The sequence below is a fragment of the Dipodomys ordii genome, unplaced genomic scaffold (genome assembly GCF_000151885.1).
Source record: "Dipodomys ordii isolate 6190 unplaced genomic scaffold, Dord_2.0 Scaffold195, whole genome shotgun sequence".
In the NCBI taxonomy this organism is placed as follows: domain Eukaryota; kingdom Metazoa; phylum Chordata; class Mammalia; order Rodentia; family Heteromyidae; genus Dipodomys; species Dipodomys ordii.
This window is the reverse complement of record NW_012267411.1, coordinates 519,562-535,176: the sequence shown is the minus strand read 5'-3', so window position 1 is coordinate 535,176 and position 15,615 is coordinate 519,562. Positions and strand designations below refer to the sequence as shown.

The window sequence follows — 15,615 nt, the reverse complement described above, 5'->3', positions numbered from 1 at the left end:
GACCAATCAAAATTAGTGAATGCACTGCATCTCTCTGCAGTGGAGAGAAGCGACAAGGTAGGCTGTCATACTGCAAAAGCTGCTCAGAACAGGCTTTCCTCTGAAAACAGTGCCGTTCCTTTTTAAAGACTGAATCTAAATGTCTCTGGAGAGAAGAAACATTCTGCATTTTCAGATGCTTACTGATTGTGAGGAACCGCAGCAGCTTCAAAGCAGCACTACACGGTCTATACATCAGCAGTACTGCTGAAACAATGGCACCATACAGACACGTTTTCATTAAGGTCATTTCTGAAGAGACGTTTATAACCCTCTTCCCCTCATCCTCTACTAACAAGCAAACAAAATGAATCAATCAAAACGGGAAATGCTTCAACTACATCAAGAATTTATCATATCTTTAGCAGAGGTAAGATATGTTCCTTATTATAGTATACAGTAGCTTTTAAACTATCACAGTAGGGTGAAATTACTTTTAAAATTTCAGCCTAAATTTTAAGAGTTTAATGTTTAGTTCTACTTATTGCTAAGCATGTAATTTTTAAATCTATTTCTCTGAAGACAAGATATATTTTAATGTAAAATGTTTCGAATGGGTTAAGAATATTTTATTAATTCACCATGAAGACATCAGCTCTCAAGTCACTTCAGACAGATTTTTGATTCCTAATGTTATCTGTATAGTTTTTCTTAGTGTCCAAAAATGCTAATATTTCATATAAGAACCAGTTTTGGTATCAATCTGTTATCTATTACTCAATTTTATGCTAGAATTATTAGCATGCTTATTCACTGAAAAAAATATAGTTACTTTTTGTATTGCCTTTTGCTTCAACCACATGAGCAATTCATCAATAAAAATTCATTGTATCTTCTCATGAAATCTGTTTTAATGTGTTAAGATTCAGCCGATGTTTTAATAATTAAGCAAGCTACAGTGTTTTTATAGTAGGAAACATTCAGTTTATTAAAAGAGGGAATAAGAGTGTGTTTAGTAGATGCTAATTGTTTATAATCTTGTAAAATACAAGTTAGCTTCTTAAAAGACAGCAGAAATTAGTTTATAAATACAGTCTTTCTCTTGTGGCTATATTTACAATGCTAACTCTATTGTTAAAGTAATCTATACAATCTCTGTTAGGAAAATGAGATACTTTAGGATTTAAATTTTATGCACATAGTTATGATTCTAGCAATAGTACTGCTTATTTTAAGAACAAATGGTGCATGGTTTTAATTTATCAGAATAACTTTCAATTAATTAGAAATTATTAGGAATCTTGTTTCTTAACCTTTCTTTTTCTTTTGTTCATAGGACCTAAAGCAGCTAATTCAGTATTTACAACTTACAATATGAAGAATGCATCTGATTGAGTTTCCCTAGCTCTGTGAGCTACGAACTGCAAGATGCACTTATAAATATGATTTTAAGAAACTGAAGAGTTAAAACCAAGGAATCAATCTACAATACTGCTGGAATATTAAAAAATTAACAGTACCCTAAGAAGATGCTGAATACAATAATCACAAAAAGAAAATATAACTGTAAAAGGCTGAAACAAAATGGTGAGCATTTTTAAAGGAGGAGTTTACACTTGAACACATGAGAATTATGGAAGCTACTAATGTTGAAGAAACAATGAAACACGAATTCCAAAAAGGAGAATGTACCAACGAGCAAAACAAAGCTTTAGCAAGTGTTTTCTGCACTAAATATTCAGGATATTCATATCAATTGATATGACTAATGGATTTTCCATCTGAGTTTTATGACCAATTATGTGTCCTCTTCTAATGAAAACAAACCAAATTAAATAGCAGATGGTTTCTATCAAGAGAGCATGGACTGGATTTATAATGTAAAGCAAGTTATGTGATCAAGAAATCATTTCCCAATAATGAGGACTGCTGTACAAACAGATTTACAGTTATAACAAAAGGATGTCTAAATACATTTTGGAAGCTAGAAACCTTATGCTTCTCTTTTTCAGACACTATCTTAAAGAGACTCTATCATACATTTCCTCAAAGAAAAACACAATTCCTATCATTTGAGGAAGTTTCTCTTGGTCGTGACTTTTTAAGGTAAATCAAACACAAATATTATGTACTGTTCTTTAGCAATCCATCAGCCAACTAATCTCACAATTCATGCAGTTGAAGTATTGGAGAGAAAAATGAAAGAATTCCTACAAGACATGAGATAGAATACAGCTACTTCACTGTTCTCAGTGAACAATTCATGTCAAAATCTGTCAATGACATCATGTATCAATTCGTGAAAAACTGCCTGCCGTAGTGAGCTAAATCGCCCATAAGGTGACAGCAAACAGGTAGGTCAGAAGATGCATGCACCCCACTGCACTGCACCGTGTTAACATTTACCAGAAAGGGAGGGGGCTCATACTTTCCGTAATTGTCATTTCACTTGACATGACTGGTTTATTTAACTACACTCTGGTGTGACAAAGAACTGATGTTTAATATACCAACTCTGAAAATTTGGCATGCTTAAAATTTTCCATTTTTATAAGATTTCAGAGTAAGCTAAAACTTTTACCTATTTTGAATAAATATGCTTCTATTAATACTTAAATAACCCAAAAATATCATTTGTGTTTGAGATAGTATTTCCAAAATAATATGCAGAAATAAAATTATGTTCTAAACCTTGTCAAAGATAACATCAAGTGAATGGTTAACATAAATTTTGAAAATTATTAGCTTGTATAGTTTGAATTTTATAGTCAAAATGCTGTACTTGAAATGTAAAAGTTTGCTAGTGATTTTTTATATTGTAAACTGAATATACTGATTCACACAAATAACTTTAAACCTCTGCATATTAAAATATAATTTTTATGAATTAGTAAAAAAAGGTTTATTTTTAAATTTTTCCTCAAAAGTATATATGGCTGATGTACACAAAAGGTTTCACAGGTAAAAGCTTCCTTAAAATATGGGCTTCAGAATACTTCTACCTGAATTATAGCTTGTTTTAAAAAAAAAATCTTAAAAAATATTCTGACTGTAATCCTTCTGTACAGCATCTTTACAATAAAATAAAATAAAAAACCTCTGATTAAACAAATAAAGTCAACTAGTATGTTTTGAACCACTTCAAAAATGCCTATTTCTTAGTATGTCTTAAACTGCAACTTTCTTCTTCCAGAAGATAGAAGAGGGTGTGGTCGCAAAATAAATAATTTATAGGCATTATTAGTGATGTAAAAAGAAAAAAAAAGCCTTGTAACTTTCACTTTGGCTTAATATCCCTTTTCTTTCCATTTTTATGTTTGCCAATTGTAAAGATCAAGTGAGCATATTCACTGTGATATACAAAAAAATTATCATTTCCTTCTTTCTGTGGGGAATAACTCTAAATATTCCTAAGCACAATGCTAAATTCTAAGAGATTCCATCAACATGCACAAGGTAGTTTGAAACAAACTAGCACTTGGTATATTTATCCTTTTAAATGAACACTTGCCCTGTTCAGCTGAAATCTCACCAGAATAATTACACCTACACTAATCATGCTAGAGCTTATTAAAATATCATTTACTTTATATCTACTCACAACATTATAAAATGAAATTTTAAGTCATCAGATTAAAATTAGTGTTGCATACTCAATAGTTTTATTATACAAAAGTACTTTTTCTCTAAAAAAAATTTAAAAAATCACATTTCCAAATGAGGCAAACCTCTTTAGTATCTTAAGCAATTTTGCATTCTAGGGGACCAATCCCTAAATAGTTATTTTTTTCAAAAGATCATTTCCTCTTACAGTAAAACAAATGTAATCTTGATGTTTTATCTCCACATTTCCCACTTACACTTTACAAACTTAAAAAATAAAGGTGTACAATAAAAAGATGGTTTGTTTACATGTTTTATTCATCATTTAAATTGCCAAAATCAAATAGTTTATTCTATTTCACTTTCTAGGCAAAAAAAAAACAAAAACAAAACAAAACAACTGCTCCAAAAGAATGTGTCTCTCTCCTGTTCTGGAAATCAACATGCAGTCTGATTCTAACATTACAGTGCGAGATGACATTGATGACATCAACACCAATATGTACCAACCACTATCATATCCATTAAGCTTTCAAGTGTCTCTCACTGGATTTCTTATGTTAGAAATTGTGTTGGGACTTGGCAGCAACCTCACCGTATTGGTACTTTACTGCATGAAATCCAACTTAATCAACTCTGTCAGTAATATTATTACAATGAATCTTCATGTACTTGATGTAATTATTTGTGTGGGATGTATTCCTCTAACTATAGTTATCCTTCTGCTTTCACTGGAGAGTAACACTGCTCTCATCTGCTGTTTCCATGAGGCTTGTGTTTCCTTTGCAAGTGTCTCAACAGCAATCAACGTTTTTGCGATCACATTAGACAGATATGACATCTCTGTAAAACCTGCAAACCGAATTCTGACAATGGGCAGAGCTGTAATGTTAATGATATCTATTTGGATTTTTTCTTTTTTCTCCTTCCTGATTCCTTTTATTGAGGTAAATTTTTTCAGTCTCCAAAGTGGAAATATATGGGAAAACAAGACTCTTCTGTGTGTCAGTACAAATGAATACTACACTGAACTGGGAATGTATTATCACCTTCTAGTACAGATCCCAATATTCTTTTTCACAGTTGTGGTAATGTTAATCACATATACCAAGATACTTCAAGCTCTTAATATTCGAATAGGTACAAGATTTTCGACAGGGCAGAAAAAGAAAGCAAGAAAGAAAAAGACAATTTCCCTAACCACCCAACATGAGACTACAGACATGTCACAAAGCAGTGGTGGGAGAAACGTAGTCTTTGGTGTAAGAACTTCAGTTTCTGTAATAATTGCTCTCCGGCGAGCCATGAAGCGACACCGTGAACGAAGAGAAAGGCAGAAAAGAGTCTTCAAAATGTCTTTACTGATTATTTCTACATTTCTTCTCTGTTGGACACCAATTTCTGTTTTAAATACTACAATTTTATGTATAGGCCCAAGTGACCTTTTAGTAAAATTAAGATTGTGTTTTCTAGTCATGGCTTATGGAACAACTATATTTCACCCTCTACTATATGCTTTCACTAGGCAAAAATTTCAAAAGGTCTTAAAAAGTAAAATGAAAAAACGAGTTGTTTCCATAGTTGAAGCTGATCCCATGCCTAACAATGCTGTAATACACAATTCCTGGATAGATCCTAAACGAAACAAAAAAATTACCTATGAAGATAGTGAAATAAGAGAGAAATGTTTGGTACCTCAGGTTGTTACAGACTAAGGAAAAATCTAAGTTTCACCAAATCTATATTGTGAAAAGTTTAAAATTTAAATTGTAAAAAATGGAATTACTGCCAAATATAAGGATACATTTTAAGTATTGGTTATGTTGTAAATTTTTAATGTGAATGTCGATATTAGGTCATATATATTCAATTTCTTCATTACTTAATGTATTTGTTGCATGGCAGTTTGTTAAAGTATATCATGTGTATATTTTGTCATGATTATGTCCATCACAAAATATTCATGTAAGTCATATTTTCTAAAGAATAAATACATAGCCTTAAAGCAGTGTATAATTTTAAAATATAATGGACACAGGTATCTGCTTTTTAAAAAGATATAATGTGTATTGTTTGTAATCCACAACTACAGATATATTTATATGACAGCTAGAGTAACATTTAACATGAAAAACAAAGTTACAGGCTCAAAACAGTCAAAGTAATCCAAGGGTCTTTTTTATCACTATATTTCCTAATATAATATACTCACTATATTATTTGAAGCATCAAAAATAATGAACTGTGTATAAAATTTCATTCTCTCTTTTGAATGTAGAAAATCCTAAGATACATATTAGTATTTTAAAATTTTTGAACCAAAAATAATCCTGTATATGTATACCAAAATAGGGAACGTTTAAAATTCATGTTTACTATGAAAAAAAAGATTGATTTTTTTTCTAAGATGGAAGATACTATACTTATAAAAATAAACTGAAAAGTAAAGAGTTGGAAGAAAACTATAGCAACAATGGTTTTCTTCCTTCCCTGTCTGCCTACTCTAAGCCAAATGTTATAGGTTAGTACAGAATGTTGACAAAAGAAAAGTACATTAAAATAAAGTGATTTTTAACTTAAACTCAGCCATTTTTTATAATGGAAGTTAACTATACCAACCCCTAAACTAGGAAGAGGATAAAAAACTTTTCTATCATTGTAGGAAAAAACAAGCAAAGCCAACTATTTCTAATCTTGGATACATAACAACTTTAGAGTAATACAATTTACACAATGTCCCCACACAATCTTTAAAGTATGGTAGCTTTGTTGCCACTATGAAAATCATTAAAGTAACTATGAATCTTGCTACTTTTTCTATTCACACATGTAATAATTTTAAATACTTTTCTCTCCACTCCTCAATTCATGTCAGAAAATTATGAAATTACCAATTGTAACTACAGATTATAAGCATTGGGAATTTCTTCTCAAACACTTCTCAATTCCATAGTATAATAAACTGGCAATATGTGCTAATACCATCAGAAAGTAATATGTTATTTGAACCAAGATAGTTCTGGCTACATTGTAACTGATTAGTTGGACAAAAAATAACAACACTGTATTCACTAAATCAAGTAATAGCTCATTTTTTAAATAAAAATGATCTTGCCAAACAATTCAATAATGTATCACTTTTATACAAATAAATGAGATTCAAATAACCTAGTTTACTAAACAACCTAGCACCCTGGGAAAATGACCACCATGCAATAGCTTAAATTTATTGAGGCTACTGGCATATTAAATAGGGTTTTATAACTTATAATAATGCTAGCATACTGTCAAATCTTGATGAAGACCCATTTCTTGTCTTTTTAATCTACTTTTTTATGTATCTAAAGAAATATTTCAATTTGACAAAATGTAGCTTAAGAAAGTAAAAAGGTTTTTTTTTGAAACAAGATAGAGGAATTATTAATTCATAGATAAAAGTATTAAGAAACTTTTCATTGAATAAATATATCTGGCATGGAATATCTAATATCTTTACACTGTAGAATTCATTTTATGTGGACTCCAAAGGATCAATTAAAATTTCTTTCTGTATTAAATATTTTTAATCTTTAGGTTTATAGGCATGCCAAAGAAATCAGGATAAAAACAGATTTTTAATAGATTTGCCTGGTGTTTTTCATGTACTTTCATCGTCTATAATAAGAAATAAAATTTTAAAAATATCACTGGCAAATATTATAACTCTGCCCTATTGCCCATTTGACACTGAGTGAACAAGTAAACAATTTACTCATAATCATCTTTCAGGCAAGCAAAATTATACCTACTGATTTACAACAAAGAAAATGCATACCTACCAGAAACTTTTAATAGTCGTGTGGGGGTGGGGGGGATGGGGGTGGGTGGGGGTGTGCGTGCGCGTGTGCACGAGTGCGTGTGCACTGGTCCTGAGGCTTGAACTCAGGGACTGGGCACTGTCCCTTAGCTTTTTTGCTCAAGGCTAGCATTTTACCACTGGAGCCACTGCTCAACTTCTGGCTTTCTTGGTGGTTAAGTGGAGACAAGAGACTCACAGATTTTTCTGCCCAGGTTAGTTTCAAACCTCAATCCTCAGATCTCAACCTCCTGAGTAGCTACAATTGCAGGTGCAAGCTACCAATGCCCAGCTCTAATAGCTTATTAATTAAAACTAAAATATTCCTGTGTTAAAAATTTAGTTTTCATTTTAACAAGTCACAAATGACTGCAACTATTTCCCTCTGACTAAATAAGATAACTTGTTTAAAAAAATTAAATTTCATACTAAGGAGCCACCCTCAGGATTGTTTTTTTATACAATATTCACTTTATTACTAATAATTTTGCAAAAAAGCATCCATGCTCATTTATCCAGGGATATAGCACAGAGAACATGCTTGCCTAGTATGCACAAGATCCCAGTGCCACCAATACAAAGGTAACAGAAAACTTGATACAGAATATTCCTTACAACAGCATTTTTATTTCTGTGTCAATGGAGTCAATTCATAGGAATTTAGTAATGTGTTAGTGGCTCATACTTGTAATCCTAAATGCTAAGTAGAAGTTGGGATGATCATAGTTTGAGGCTAGCCAGGTAAAAAGTTCTCAACATCCCTTCCTGACCAGCAACTGGGTATGCTGTTATGTACCTGTCATCCCAGATTCAACAGGAAGCCTAAAATGGGAGAATCATGATCACAGTACAAGCACATACCCAAGCAGGAAGTAAGACCCTATCCAAAAAATAATTAGCACAAAAGAGCTGGAAGTATAGTTCAGCAGTAGCCTAGAAAGCACAAGGCTTTGAGTTCAAACCTACCACACACACACACACACACACACACACGCACGCATGCACGCACGCACACACACACGCGTGCGCACGCTCCTAACCAAATATAAGCTCCATAAAGTATGAAAATGCATACAAGCTTTTTTGTTTTGTTTGCTGTATAAGTAGGCTATTATTCTACTAAAAAGATGCTCAAATCTATTACAAAGATTAAAGTTATTACAATTATACATTTTAAAAGTGCAATTTATGAAAGTGGTTCAAAGTGGAAATGCACTAGCCTTGAGCAAAAAAGCTCAGGAACAGTGTCCAGGCCCTGAGTTCAAGCCTCATAACAAACCAAAAGAATAAAAAATTTTTAAAAACATTCACTATAATTTTGTACTTCAAAATCATAGTAATTTAGTTTTTAGTTATGTGGTATATTTTTTAATCTCTTCTATAAAATTACAACAAAATCTCAATTATCTACATGTTCAAATCAGGCTTTTTATTTACCTGAGGTTAGACTCAAGGGTGAAAATCTAAAATCATAACAGGCTACTAGTAGAACTTTATTATATATAATAATTTCAAGATTACTTTCCAGTCAATCAAATTGCTAGGTTTATTTACTTATTTATTTACATGTTTACTGACCTAGAACTTCTCAGCTTACTTGCTTGGCTTACATGCTACCTACCATTGGAGCCATGTCTCCAGACCTACTTTTTGTGGTTGTTTTAGCAATGAAGCCTCAAGGACACTGATGTCCAAACTGTCCTCTCAGCCTCTTGAGACTCTGGTGCCTGGCTTATTTTATTATATTTTATGATCATATAAATTAAGTAAATTTTGTAATTCAATTTATATTTGAAATCTACACTATGCAAGATATGATGTCAGAGATCTGAATTAGAGAAATAGGATTATGACCCTCAAGAGAGTAAAACCTAAAAGCAAGGTATATCTCAATTATTCCCTAACCAAAATGCTTAGAAACAAGTTGTTTTCAAAGTTTGATATATTTGTTTATACTTAATGATATATTTTGTAGATAATACCCAAGTCTACATATACAATTTATTTATATTTCATACAAACCTTATACATATAGCTTAGAGGTAATTTTTTACAGTATTTTTAATTTACCTGCATTTCAACTAAAACCCATCAGTGCCAAATTTTCTCCTATGGTAACATGTCAGTACTAAAAATGTTAGAGATTTTGGTACATTTGGGGTTTAGGGATGCCAATGCTATCTTAAAAAGCATGAAAAATACATAAAGGAAGAGGCAGAATATGGTAAATGCTATAAATGAAGAGTAACATGAAGTGGGACCATTAGATAGAAGACATTACATGCCAGCAGTAATACATGAGAAGTAAGGAAATATAATAAAAAAAAATGACCTTCCAAAAATTTTAGTGAAATACTCCTATACAAATAGAACTTAGTTATTTTTTAATGAGGACAATGTAGTGTCTTATAGTCCTCCTTCCACCATTTTTAACCCTTCAATTGTTTCCAACAGTATTCCTTCTGGTCAGCTGAAAACCCCTACTGATTCTGTCTTCAATTGTGGATCTCAGCTTACTTACCAAGACAAGGACCTCAATAATTGAAGAATTATTCACTTACGGTTTGCACAAGCACATGGATAATAAGAGCAAAACCAAAAGAAATTTTTATAAAAGCAGGAAATTCAGTAAAGTAAAAAAAAAAACATGATTCAAAAGTAATCTCATTATTGGAAACTATACAAAATAAAAATTTCAAACTATTTAAAATTATCTACTTTGAATCTTCTGTTTACTCTCATATTGAACACATCTTTGTTTTCAAAGTAAACAGAATAAGTTTACGAGAAAGTGAAAGGAAAGCTATGAAAGGAAAGCAGGAGACTCTCTATTTGGAGAGGTGCCCCAAAGAGGCTCTTCTTGCATCTCTTCCCCATGGTACTTTGTAATGATTGCTTGATGAGCTCATTGAGTAACACATAAAAAATTCCAAGGGCTGTGAAGGTGGCTCAGTGGTAGAGTGCTTGCCTTGCATGCCTAAGGCCCTGGGTTCGATTCCTCAGCACCACATAAGCAGAAAAAGCTGGAAGTGGCACTGTGGCTCAAGTGGTAGAGTGCTAGCCTTGAGCTAAAGAGCTGAGGGACAGCGCCCAGGCTCAGAGTTCAGGTCCCACGACCAGCAAAAAAAAAAAAAAAAATTCCAAACACATAATGAAAAAAACATATGCAGCAGAAAAACACAAACATCATACCTTGCTTTTCCTCCTAATTTACTCAATATGAACAGTCATCAAACTCACTATATATATATCTTCCTTGTTCTCTGTTAATGCTGAATAAAGATCATTTTAAATAAGAAAATTAAAGACAGGGGGCTGGGAAGTTGGCTCAGTGGTAGAGTGCTTGCCTTGCATGCATTAGGCCCTGGGTTCGATTCCTCAGCACCACATAAGCAGAAAATAGCCGGAAGTGGCGCTGTGGCTCAAGTGGTTGGGCGCTAGCCTTGAGCTGAAGAGCTCAGGGACAGCACCCAGGCCCAGAGTTCAGCCCCCACAACCGACACAAAAAAAAAAAGAAAATTAAAGACAGTAATATTTCTAAGAGATGGTATTTATCAACTTCTATATTTGGAAATTTGCTTCACTCTATATTAAAGATCATCTTGAAAAATGTAACAAATGTTTATATTTCTTAGTTTAGTAACTGTAGTGAGACATTTATCTGAATAGAAACAAGAACCAAGAAATAAAACCTGAAATATTTCTTTTCTTGTTTCCTCCAAATAAAATGGGAAATAAGAAAACTAAAAGTTTTGGAGACTATTTTCATTATATCTCAGAGATGGGTGCCTGTATGTACTCCTGAATTCAAATTCATTTGGAAACCACATGAACTCCAAAGAAATTCTACATGAATTGACTTGTACTAAATGTTAGAAAAGGATGTAGTGCCCAGATGATATTTTAAGAGAAAAAGGAATAATGAAACCCAGAAAAGACTGAAAAAAGATTTAAACTACTCAATGATACTTAGACAACCGGGACATAGATTTGTGGGTCAGAGTTCACAGAAGAAAACTAATTTGAATACTAACCTTTCCCTAAAAATCATTCAAAATGATGGAAAGATACTCTAGTTGGCAGACTAAACACAGGAAGAATATAATAATAGACATTGCATCCTAAGAAGAATAAATGACTATGAAAGTAGTTTGTCAATGTGTGAAACACAATAATATTAAGGTAAGGAAAAAGTGGGAAAGTGGGTCATGTAAAACTGATGATCTTTTTAGGAATATTCATTTTTGTGTGAGGAACAGACAGGCAAATTTAATGGCAATACTTCTCCCTTGTTTCACAGTAACAAATGTGAACATGACCATTAGTATCTCTATCATTCTAGCCACACAGAAGTTTTCAAACCCCAGTAAGCTGTAACCTGGTTTTCAAGTGTGATAGCTTTGTGCTTCCACCAGCAAGTGGTAAAAAGGGCTGTCATTCCTGTCACTGCCACCAACATTAAATCTCTACTACTAACAAACCCTGAAGCATCAAGTAAGATAAAGGAGAATTGAGTCAGTCTGGGATCAAGGTCATTTTCTACACCCATTCCATTAAAGTGATATGTCATATTTTTCTGAGAGGTATTAAGCATGACACACGTACCAAGGCACATCTACCAATTTTTCAGGATGAAAAGAAAAAGTAGCAAACAGGCTAACAAGGTTATGAAAAAAAAATTGTTTCCCCTCAGATATCTAAGCCATATAATACTAGAAACAAATGGAAAACATACCATTTTAATTTACAATAAAAATTTTAATGACAATGCTAACAAATACGTGTGTTACCCATATTAAACAGACTGCTGGAAGACTGGGAAATATAAACAGGACTGCAGATAAACATGAGACAAACAGTAATATTATTGGGTATTTTAATTGGGCATACTATACTGAGTGAATAGAGAAAAACTCAAGATGTGTATTTCTTGCTTATATTCATGCCTTATGACCACTGAAAATATAAAAAATCAAATTTATATAATTCTATACTTAAAGTTTTCTAATTCTAAAAAAGTACTTACTTTTTCTTTTGCTACAGCAAAATGCTAGCAAACTAGCTAACTTTAGAAAACGATCATAAATTCACCTACTAAAATACATTATACTAATGTATGTTTTCATAATGCTTCCCCCAAAAGTGTCTAATACACACTAACTCATCATTAAACATTCATGAAATAGAAAATGAGTAAGTGAAACTTCTGACTCTACTCTTTTACCTTACTTAAAACACTGTTTCTCAGAATGTAGTAAACCTTTGTCACAGTCTTCTACACTACTTGTGTAAAATGCCTATTCCTGCTCCCCACCAGGAAATCTCTTAGATTGTAACAATTAAAAAATGTTTTTAATAAATACTTCCAGGTGATTTGTTTGCTCAAATATGTAAGAACTACTACTTTAAAGCTAGAAATAGTGGTACAAGCTAGTAGACCATTTGGATAACTAACAAATGCAGCTCTGAACTCAATTCAAATCATACTGCCTTGAGAAAAAAATTAAAACTTAATCCATTTTAAATTTTGATTGAACTGTATACATTATAATCCAGCAAGACCTTAGCCTCTTACAGAGAAAACTTTTATTTACAAAAAAATGTTTCCTTTAAAAACCATCCATACACATTAAAAAGACAAAACAGTACAAAACATGAAACATAATACCACAAAAAACTTGTATTTCATGCAACCAAAATACTTAATTATATGGCCATTACTCATCATTAAATTATCTCAAATATTAGCTGGGTGCAGTGTCATATGCCTGTTACTTTAGCTATAATATGAAGCCTAAAAAATACATAGATTGTGGTCCAGTCATGATCTGGTAAGACCCTGAAACTGGAAGCAGGATTCATAGGTGTATATATGTCTACTTTTCTTGGAACAAAGATTTACAAAATCAGTAAGATCCTCCAAAGATTGTATATTCCAAAAAGAAAATATAGTAGGAAAGTAAAATTTGTAACTGTCATATTTAACAACACTCTACAGTATATTATATTGCCATTATTTTTCAGATATATTCAATAAATTAAGTGAGGTATTCAACGATTTTCTGATAAGTGGACTTAAGATCATTTTGCCCTACTGGAAGTTAATGTAAGTATTCTGAATTTGTCTAAAGCTAAACTATAATGTCAGTAGGTTATTAGGTAAGTGAAATTTTTAAGTTAAAATATTTTCATTTTAAAAGGAGTTAGTAAGAATACAAGGTCATCTAGGTTAAGGAGCACTAAGGTAAGAAAACTTTAAAAATCATAGAATTTTAGATATGATTCAACTAAATGAGAATGTAAGTAACAAAATCAGAGTAGGGAAGATGCCAAGCATAAAAACAACAACAACAAAACCATAAAACCCTGTATGAGTCAGGTATGGCGGTATACACTTAAAATCTCAGATATTTTACAGACAGCAATTGGGAGGATCAGCCCAAGGGAAAACATTAGTGAGATTTATCTCAAGAAAAAAAGAGAAGTGTTTACAGCTATATTACATAGAAGATGATTGAGACTTTAAAAAAAATCAAAAATAATTAAAGCAAAAAAGGCACAGTGGCAAAGTATCTGCCTAGCAAGCATGAGGCCTTTTTTCTTTCTGTACTGAGGAAAGAAAAGGAAAAGAGAAAGAAGAAAAAGGAAGAAAGAAAAAGGGGAGAAGGGAGGAAAGAAGGGGAGAAAGGGGAGAAAAGAGGGAGGGAATAAGGACAGAGAAAGGTGGGGAAGGGAAAAAGGAGAAAGAAAAAAGAGAATAGAGGGAGGGAGGGAAAAAGGGAGGGAGGGAGGACAGGAGGCCTGCCCACCCTATATGAGATGGGCATACTGGATATTTTCAGTCCCAGCCCTACTAAGAATCATAAGTTCAGCTATGCAGTGAGATCTTGTCTCAAAATACAAATGAAGCATGAAATAGAAATGTAAGTATTTATCATTTAAGCCCATCATTTTTATAAGCCGTATGCTATAAATTTTTCCCTGTGCTAACCAAAAAAAGAAGATGGGAGATAATTACCTGATTAAGAATTAGTAAAATTTAAAGCTTAAAAACTTAAAATCACCCTAACAAACAATTACTGGTTCCAAGGCCAGAAGCAGCATCTTCCATGGCTTTTTTTCAGACATAATGTATAAACCATGTTTTCTACAACTATAAACTAATCTAAGTTTTATGTGATTGCTTCTATATCACTGGATATTTAAAAAGAGCCCAAACAATGAGGCAATAAGAAATCTCATAAGGCTGATTATAATTATCCTCAATGTATAACTCAAAGGAAAACTGAGTAAGAAGAATTGCATGGAAACAAATAATATAATGTTGCTCAGACATAATCAGGATTGTTGGCACATACCTACAATCCCAACACTGGATTGGCTGAGGCAGGAGAAATATGAATTCAAGACCAGTTAGGTTATATATAAAAACCCTGTTACAGAACAAAACAAAACAACAACACCCACCAAAGTAGCCAGACATAAAATCCTCAATAATTCTGGTTTAATCTAAAAACTAATTTTAGAATATTAATATAGTGGATCTCAACCATTTTGTAACACATGTAAGGGATCAGTGAAATGGAGTGACAGGTATTTTTAAAAACAGGTTCTCAGGTCATTGGAATATATTTACTCCTTCCTTTATTTCCCAACCTTCAGAGATTCACTAAATAAAAGAAATACACAGACTGGCTGGCTTTCAGAAAAAGTGTCTAGGAGGCTGGGAATGTGCCTTCGTGGTAGAGTGCTTGCCTAGCATGCACGAAGTCCTGGGTTCGATCCCTCAGTACCACATAAACAGAAAAGGCCAGAAGTGGCACTGTGGCTCAAGTGGTAAAGAACAAGCCTTGAGCACAAACAGGCTCAAGGACAGTGCCCAGGCTCTGAGTTCAAGCTCCAGGACTGGGCAGGGAGGAGGAAGAAGGGGCAAGGAGGGAAGTCCAGTAATATTCTCTCTCAACAAAATTCTCAAGAGTAATTATTGGCAGAGAGATGACTAAGCACAAGCCATAAATCTGAATAGCTCTCTGAGCTTCAGTAAAGATTAACATCTCTAGAATGTCCCCTACCCTTGTATTTTAACAAACTGTGGCTTCTAACAAATTGTGAAATGACACGCTAAATATTCAATTTTCAAAAACCTTCTTTGCTTGAAATTTCTGATTTTCATTAAAATATCGTTCTACTCTTGACTC

The 15,615-nt window shown here is 32.8% G+C and overlaps 2 protein-coding genes across 2 annotated transcripts in view; one reads left to right on the top strand and one right to left on the bottom strand.

Moving 5' to 3' along the window:
* The window catches only part of Cog5 (component of oligomeric golgi complex 5), a 206,515-nt gene that overhangs the window by 158,052 nt on the left and 32,848 nt on the right, over positions 1-15,615 (bottom strand). The gene's annotated exons all lie outside the window — the stretch shown is intronic.
* Positions 68-5,723, top strand: Gpr22 (G protein-coupled receptor 22). The gene is made up of 3 exons (XM_013034738.1): positions 68-409; positions 1,316-2,238; positions 3,976-5,723. Exon 3 carries the CDS (start codon positions 3,996-3,998, stop codon positions 5,295-5,297), a length of 1,302 nt encoding a protein of 433 aa, XP_012890192.1. The 5' UTR covers positions 68-409; positions 1,316-2,238; positions 3,976-3,995; the 3' UTR covers positions 5,298-5,723.

Excerpts from the sequence above, each read along its gene's own strand:
- Gpr22 (XM_013034738.1), top strand. The coding sequence starts at position 3,996 with ATGTGTCTCTCTCCTGTTCTGGAAATCAACATGCAGTCTGATTCTAAC.